At 46.3% G+C, this 8,727-nt stretch overlaps 1 protein-coding gene across 1 annotated transcript; it reads left to right on the forward strand.

Moving 5' to 3' along the window:
• Positions 1-280: 280 nt before the first annotated feature.
• On the forward strand, positions 281-2,612 carry LOC117960352 (schlafen-like protein 1). Its single transcript, XM_034898192.1, has 4 exons — positions 281-534; positions 1,002-1,107; positions 1,597-2,003; positions 2,276-2,612. The coding sequence occupies exons 1-4, from the start codon at positions 289-291 to the stop codon at positions 2,564-2,566; spliced, it is 1,050 nt and encodes a 349-aa protein (XP_034754083.1). The 5' UTR covers positions 281-288; the 3' UTR covers positions 2,567-2,612.
• Positions 2,613-8,727: the final 6,115 nt, after the last annotated feature.

The following is an 8,727-nucleotide window of genomic DNA, read 5'->3' on the forward strand; positions in this document are numbered from 1 at the left end:
CTACTGTACAGGGTCAAGTCTCTGAACCAATTCATTGCATTGGATGTTGTTTCTTTTTAAAAAAGAGACAATCAGGACTCAGAGTTTGGGCGTTCTGATGCGTTCAATTCCGTTATGCATCATAATATGAAATGATGTCATAGTGGTTTTGATGTTTGGGAGAACTCTTGAAGTTCTGCCACAGTTGGAAAAAAACTGACATTAACCGATTGACTTTGCCCAGCGCAGCAGGAAAAGGTAAGAGGCCCCTCACTGCTTTGTGATTTCACACACTCGTAGAGGACGAAGATGGGGAAGAGCTCAAGGAAAAGGTGTGATGTATCACCCCAAAACCAGGCGTCACAGAAGACACCGAAACGGACACGGTACACTTGTTTCCAGAGACCTAATGTTAGGAACCCAAACAAACAAATATGTGTAGTAAGGGTCCCCAAAGGGGTAAAGCAGCAGAAAAGCTGGAGGCATCCAGCAGCCAGCCCTCAGCCACAGAGACCCCCAGTCCAGGACCACACTGCTCAACACACACCTGCCCAGGTAAGATCATAAGTTATGATGGGGACATTGTCAACAATAATAGCTATAACTACTGACTGACTGATATACTGGCAATATCACAGATATATCAATATTAGCTTGTATGTTAGCGTATAGACAAAAAACACTTTATGACTACTTGTTTATGACTACTTGTTTAATTAATATAACTAAATTATTTTATTTTGGTTGAATTTTATTTAACTAAAGTAACGCATTTTGTACACACACACACACACACACACACACACACACACACACTACTTTTCTGGATTTTCAAGTATTCAAATAGAAAGTTTTTTATTTTATTTTAAAATTGTACTGTTAATGGTTATAGAAACAGATCTACAGTGACTGATTATTATGATTGGGATGATATTCATCTTTTGTAACTTGAGCAACTATATGTTACTTTTGGGATCTAATGCCACTAACCCAGGCTGCTCTGTTCCCTGTGTGTGACGCAGCATATTACCAGGGTCAATGAATTGGACATCAGCAGCTGCCAGTGTCTCCATAGCGGAGCTTACATTGGCAATGAGACAAGCAGCATCGAATTCAAACAAGGCACAGGTATGCGCAAGTTACACTCAACAAGCTTACTTTCTGCCAGTGATCATAATACATTCCTACACACTGATCCTTTGGACTTGTGTCCTGAAAAGGTTTGGGAAAACAAAAGCCTTTCCCCCAGTCCTCGGGTGTTTGTGTCCCGGGACCATACTGTGTTTTTCTTCTATTCTCCATGAGCCCCTTTAGACTCAGCTGCTAGCTCCTCTCAGCTAGCTCAGCTGCAGCGACCTCTGAAACCGATGGCACCTCCTGGGGCCTGTACCGGGCTCACAGTAATGTTTTCTCAGTAACTCGAACTGTAAAGGCGCAAATATTAACCGGCCGACGGTCACCTAATTTCCTCAGATATCATACGAATTTTTGTGGAAGTTTTCATACGAACCGCTTTATGACAGTTTCACTATTAAAGTTAAAACAGTAAAAACAATCTGTTTTTACTGGATTACTGGAACCTAACAATTGTGTCTGGTTTCTTCAACTTCGTTCCAGGAAATTATATGGCAAAGAATTTCAGCTATCAGGTCTTGAAGTATGGCTGTGCCTTCCTGAACAGCGGGGGAGGGAGTCTGCTGGTCGGGGTGCAGGACAACGGAGTGGTCTGTGGACTGCTCTTCGACCATGAGAAGGAGGACCAGACCCGCCTCCAGGTGGACGACATGGTCAAGGATTTCGAACCTCCGCTCCTTCCCCACAACTACAGCTTGCGCTTCCTGCCTGTGATAACGCCTGGTAATCAACAACACTGCCTCAAGGTGCTGTGCATCACCTTCCAAGTGTCTCCGGCCTTCACCGAACCAACTCTCTATCGGGTTCTCCAGGACCAGGTGTACGTAAGGCGGAATGGGAGTGTGCAGGGGCCCATGGGTGCCTCCTTCATCCTGGAGTGGTCCAGACAGGTGAGAAAACCCATCATCATTCTATTCTATTCTCAACATTATATATATATGTATATATATATATTTATATGTAGGACAGCAGGGAAGAGAGAGGGGGAATGACATGCAGTTTGTCGAGGACTGACCTCTGTATATGAGCAAAAAATACATTCTTTTTAGAAAGAAATTAGAAATGGCTTATGAAATATTGTCTTTAGAAGTGAATATTCAACTTTTGTTTGTGTTAAAGAAGGAAAAAAATTGTCCCAGTCCTAATTTTGTGCATGTTCCAGGTGTGGGCGGGAAAGGTGGAGCAGCTGAAGCAGCATGTGTGCGAAGCGACATCCGAGAGGAGTTCCTTAGCCATGCAGCTCCACACGTTACAGAAGACTGTCAATCAGATTGCAGCAGATTGTAGAATCGCTGCTGCAGAGCGCTTCAGTCAGGCGGCGGCGCAGGAGGAGCAGTCAACCCTCAACAGCCAGAGCTCCCCTGCCTCGTGTGAGAACTGCAGACGCCAGACCAGCTACCAGCCCGATCTGGGCCTGGGATCCACTCCACCTCCAGAACTGAGCCACGTATGAGCTCATCTGGCCGTAGCAAAATAAAAACAATGAAGCAAAGAAAAGTCACCATCTGAGAGTTCTTACTCTTCTAACATTGTTTGATCATTATTTGAAAGTCCTCCATGTCTGAAATTATACATGAATAAGAATCCAACATATTGTTAGCAGAGATGAATCGGCCTGCTCATGAAAACCAAAAACTATTAATTTACACAACATTTGTAATAGGCTTACTTTAGGTAAGGTAGCCACTATGGTAATCATCCACTGATACAGTTAAGCTGAAGGATGTGATTTATAAGTAATACATGAATATTTTTACATCCAGTTTGAACCACCTGGTCCACTTTAATATTCAACTAAATGTTGTAAAGTTTATCGTCATACAGAGATAGTAGTATACAGCTGTTAGACATCATATCATCATACAGAGATAGTAGTATACAGCTGTTAGACATCATATCATCATACAGAGATAGTAGTATACAGCTGTTAGACATCATATCATCATAAAGAGATAGTAGTATACAGCTGTTAGACATCATATCATCATACATAGATAGTAGTATACAGCTGTTAGACATCATATCATCATACAGAGATAGTAGTATACAGCTGTTAGACATCATATCATCATACAGAGATAGTAGTATACAGCTGTTAGACATCATATCATCATACAGAGATAGTAGTATACAGCTGTTAGACATCATATCTAATCAAGTCAAGTGGCATTACATTTTAAATGGATGTCTGCCAACATGTTGTTTTGCTGCTGTATAGCACTCGTTTTGCTGTATAGTATTTGGTTTGCTGTTGTACATTATTTGTTTTGTTTTGCTCTATAGTATTTGTTTTTTGCTGTATAGTTTTTATTTTGCTGTTGTATAGTTATTTTTTTCCGGGAAAGCTTTAATTTCCCATATTCCCAAAAGTTACAGTGTTGTGGGAGCTGGAGTTTTTTTCCATGTTGATTTCCTGTTACATTGTATGTAAATGACATCAACTGACAGGAAGTTAGCAAGGGGCCAGGCTGTTGCCTAGCAATGGAATTCCATTCAAAAGCATATAACAACAAATTTACTAGGGACATTTTTCTTCATAAACCAAAATTCTATTTCTATATAGTTCCATTCAACCGTTATTCCCTCTTTCTTAGTGGAAGTTAAGTCACTTCTGAAATCTCAAAGCATCAATTGTATTAGCTATTATAACATTGTGTTCGATGAGCTTCCGTAACATCAAATTAGTTATCCATCCATCCATCTTCATCCGCTTATCCAGTATCGGGTCACGGGGGCAGCAGCTCCAGTAAGGTACCCCAAACTTCCCTTTCCCGAGCCACATCAAACAGCTCCGACTGGGGGATCCCGAGGCGTTCCCAGGCCAGGTTGGAGATATAATCTCTCCACCTAGTCCTGGGTCTTCCCCGAGGCCTTCACCCAGCTGGACGTGCCTGGAACACCTCCCTAGGGAGGCGCCCAGGAGGCATCCTCACCAGATGCCCGAACCACCTCAACTGGCTCCTTTCGACGCGAAGGAGCAGCGGCTCTACTCCGAGCTCCTCTCGGATGACTGAGCTTCTCACCCTATCTCTAAGGGAGACGCCAGCCACCCTCCTGAGGAAACCCATTTCGGCCGGTTGTACCCTGGATCTCGTTCTTTCGGTCATGACCCAGCCTTCATGACCATAGGTGAGGGTAGGAACGAAAATTGCCCGGTAGATCGAGAGCTTTGCCTTCTGGCTCAGCTCTCTTTTCGTCACAACGGTGCGATAAACGGAATGTAATACCGCACCGGCTGCTCCGATTCTCCGACCAATCTAATGCTCCATGGTCCCTTCACTCGCGAACAAGACCCCAAGGTACTTAAACTCCTTCACTTGGGGTAAGGACTCACTCCCTACCCGAAGAAAGCACTCCATCGGTTTCCTGCTGAGAACCATGGCCTCAGATTTAGTGGTGCTGATCCTCATCCCAGCCGCTTTACACTCGGCTGTGAACCGATCTAGTGAGTGCTGAAGGTCACAGGCCGATGATGCCATCAGGACCACATCATCCGCAAAAAGCAGCGATGAGATCCCGAGCCCACCGAACTGCAACCCCTCCCCGCCCCGACTACGCCTCGATATCCTGTCCATAAATATTACAAACAGGATTGGTGACAAAGCGCAGCCCTGGCGGAGGCCAACCCTTACCTGGAACGAGTCCGACTTACTGCCGAGAACCCGGACATAGCTCTCGCTTTGGTCATACAGAGATTGGATGGCCCTGAGAAGGGACCCCCTCACCCCATATTGCCGCAGCACCTCCCACAATTTCTCCCGGGGGACCCGGTCATACGCCTTCTCCAGATCCACAAAACACATGTAGACTGGTTGGGCATACACCCAGGCCCCCTCCAAGATCCTCGCGAGAGTAAAGATCTGATCCGTTGTTCCACGACCAGGACGGAATCCGCATTGTTCCTCTTCAATCCGAGGTTCAACTATCGGCCGAACCCTCCTTTCCAGCACCTTGGAGTAGACTTTACCAGGGAGGCTGAGAAGTGTGATACCCCTGTAATTGGCACACGCCCTCTGGTCACCCTTTTTGAAAAGGGGAACCACCACCCCGGTCTGCCACTCCTTAGGCAGCGTCCCAGACCTCCACGCAATGTTGAAGAGGCGTGTCAACCAAGACATCCCCTCCACACCCAGAGCTTTCAGCATTTCTGGACGGATCTCATCAACCCCTGGGGCTTTGCCGCTGTGGAGTTGTTTGACTACCTCAGCGACGTCCACCAGGGAAATTGACGACAATCCCCCATCATCCTCCAGCTCCACCTCTACCACAGAGGGCGTGGCAGCTGGATTTAGGAGTTCCTCAAAGTGGTCCTTACACCACTCTATTACCTCCCCAGTTGAGGTTAACAAGGTCCCATCCTTACTGTATACAGCTTGGATGATTCCTCGCTTCCCCCTCCTGAGGTGGCGAACGGTTTTCCAGAAGCACCTTGGTGCCGACCGAAAGTCCTTCTCCATGTCTTCTCCGAACTTCTCCCACACCCGCTGCTTTGCCTCTGTCACGGCAGAGGCTGCAGCCCTTCGGGCCTGTCGGAACCCTACAACTGTCTCCAGAGTCCTCCGAGACAACATATCCCGGAAAGACTCCTTCTTCAGTTGGACGGCTTCCCTGACCACCGGTCTCCACCAGGGTGTTCGTGGGTTACCGCCCCTTGAGGCACCTAAAACCCTAAGACCACAGCTCGCCGCCGCAGCTTTAGCAATGGAAACTTTGAACATTGTCCACTCAGGTTCAATGCCCCCAGCCTCCAGAGGGATGACCGAAAAGCTCCACCGGAGGTGTGAGTTGAAAGTCCGTCGGACAGGGGCCTCCTCCAGACGTTCCCAGTTTACCCGCACTACCCGTTTGGGCTTACCAGGTCTGTCCAGAGTCTTCCCCCATCCCCTGACCCAACTCACCACCAGATGGTGATCAGTTGACAGCTCTGCCCCTCTCTTCACCCAAGTGTCAAAAACATACGGCCTCAGATCAGATGAAACGATTTTAAAATCGATCATAGACCTTTGGCCTAGGGTGCTCTGGTACCATGTACACTTATGAGCATCCCTATGTTCAAACATGGTGTTTGTGATGGACAATCCATGACTAGCACAGAAGTCCAACAACAGACAACCACTCTGGTTTAGATCAGGGAGGCCGTTCCTCCCAATCACGCCTCTCCGAGTATCTCCATCATTGCCCACGTGTGCATTGAAGTCCCCGAGCAGAACTATGGAGTCCCCTACTGGAGCCCCATACAGGACTCCATTCAAGGTCTCCAAGAAAGCTGAATACTCCGAACTCTAGTTTGGTGCAAATGCACAAACAACAGTCAGAGTTTTCCCCCCATTACCCGCAGGCGTAGGGAGGCGACTCTCTCGTCCACTGGGGTAAACTCCAACGCAGCGGCACTCAGCCGGGGGCTTGTGAGTATCCCCACACCCGCCTGGCCCCTCACACCATGGGCAACTCCGGAGTAGGACAGAGTCCAACCCCTATCCAGGAGTACGGTTCCAGAACCGTTGCGTAGAGGTAAGCCCCACCAGATCTAACTGGTAGCGCTCCACCTCCCGCACAAGTTCCGGCTCCTTCCCCCACAGAGCAAGCCTCTGCTGCCCGGTTCTGGTCCGTCAAAGCCTCTGACCTTTGTTGCCACCCATGTAGCAGCGCACCCGACCCCTTTGGATCCTCCCACAGGTAGTGGGCCCATGGGCTGATAAGTTATGTATTCTTTATTTATTATTGTTGTAATTGAATGTACACATTTATATTGTGATGTGTATACTCTCAATAATGTATATTTTTACAATAAAAATGTTGTTTCTTCCCACAAAAATAAAAATAAAATGATAATGAGAAAGGCCTTACAGACTGGAATTGTCTACAGTATATGACATCGCAGCATTCTATAACACATCAAAAGGACTAATGGCCGACCTGGAGGTCGGTCAGCCACAACCGGCTCTCCTCCGAGGGATAAGGTAAGGGGCTGACCTGGAGGTCGGTCAGCCACAACAGGGCCACAACCGGCTCTCTTCCGAGGGATAAGGTAGGGGGCTGACCTGGAGGTCGGTCAGCCACGACAGGGCCACAACCGGCTCTCCTCCGAGGGATAAGGTAGGGGGCTGACCTGGAGGTCAGTCAGCCACGACAGAGGGCACAACCGGCTCTGCTCTGAGGGATAAGGTATGCGGCTGACCTGGAGGTCGGTCAGCCACGACAGGGCCACAACCGGCTCTCCTCCGAGAGATATGGTAAGGGGCTGACCTGGAGGTCAGTCAGGCACGACAGAGGGCACAACAGGCTCTCCTCTGAGGGATAAGGTAGGGGGCTGACCTGGAGGTCAGCCACAACCGGCTCTCCAGCGAGGGATAAGGTAAGGGGCTGACCTGTAGATCGGTCAGCCACGACAGGGCCACAACAGGCTCTCCTCTGAGGGATAAGGTAGCGGGCTGACCTGGAGGTCAGTCAGCCAGGACAGAGGGTCCAACCTGTTTGTTTTGCTGTATGGTATTTGTTTTGGTGTTGTATAGCCGGGTGTACACGAGGCAGGATGGGAGTGTACCTCCTTCATCCTGGAGTGGTCCAGACAGGTCCATTTCTTCTCAACATTATCTCAACCACTCCACCTCCAGAACTGAGCCGCGTGTGAGCTCATCTTGCCATAACAAAATAAAGTCAAAGAAGCAAAGAAAAGTCACCGTCTGAGAGTTCTTACTCTTCTAACATTGTTTGATCATTGTTTGAAAGTCCTCCATGTCTGAAAGTATACATGAATAAGAATCCAACATATTGTTAGCAGAGATGAATCGGCCTGCTCATGAAAACCAAAAACTATTAATTTACACAACATTTATAATAGGCTTACTTTAGGTAAGGTAGCCACTATGGTAATCATCCACTGATAAAGTAAAGCTGAAGGATATGATTTATAAATAATACATGAATATTTTTACATCCAATGTGAACCACCTGGTCCACTTTAATAGTCAACTAAATGTTATAAAGTATGTAGGGGATAGAGATATCCCGATACCGATACCGGTATCGAGATTATGCACCGATCTGATACCACGTAATAAAGCCCTGAAGAAAATCTCCATTAAAGTAGTTTATTTCTGTTCTTTATTAGTTATAACTGACTGTCAAACTGGATGAAAAGAGGAAGTTTTGTGGCATTCACTGTTTGTGTTTAACCTGAGCAAAACTGACAACAAATATGGAAATCTTATAATCATACAGAGATAGTAGTATACAGCTGTTAGACATCATATTATCATACAGAGATAGTAGTATACAGCTGTTAGACATCATATCATCATACAGAGATAGTAGTATACAGCTGTTAGACATCATATCATCATACAGAGATAGTAGTATACAGCTGGTAGACATCATATCATCATACAGAGATAGTAGTATACAGATGTTAGACATCATCATATCATCATACAGAGATAGTAGTATACAGCTGTTAGACATCATAACATCATACAGAGATAGTAGTATACAGCTGTTAGACATAGTATTTGTTTTGCTGTATAGTATTTGTTTTGATGTTGTATAGTATTTGTTTTGCAGTATAGTATTTGTTTTGCTGTATAGTATTTGTTGTGCTGTTGTATAGTATTTGTT

Source organism: Etheostoma cragini, chromosome 17 (genome assembly GCF_013103735.1).
Source record: "Etheostoma cragini isolate CJK2018 chromosome 17, CSU_Ecrag_1.0, whole genome shotgun sequence".
NCBI classification, from domain to species: domain Eukaryota; kingdom Metazoa; phylum Chordata; class Actinopteri; order Perciformes; family Percidae; genus Etheostoma; species Etheostoma cragini.

Coding starts and splice junctions, on each gene's coding strand:
- LOC117960352 (XM_034898192.1), top strand. CDS start 289: ATGGGGAAGAGCTCAAGGAAAAGGTGTGATGTATCACCCCAAAACCAG. Junction 1,108..1,596: donor CGAATTCAAACAAGGCACAG/GTATGCGCAAGT, acceptor ACTTCGTTCCAG/GAAATTATATGGCAAAGAAT. Junction 2,004..2,275: donor TCCTGGAGTGGTCCAGACAG/GTGAGAAAACCC, acceptor TGCATGTTCCAG/GTGTGGGCGGGAAAGGTGGA.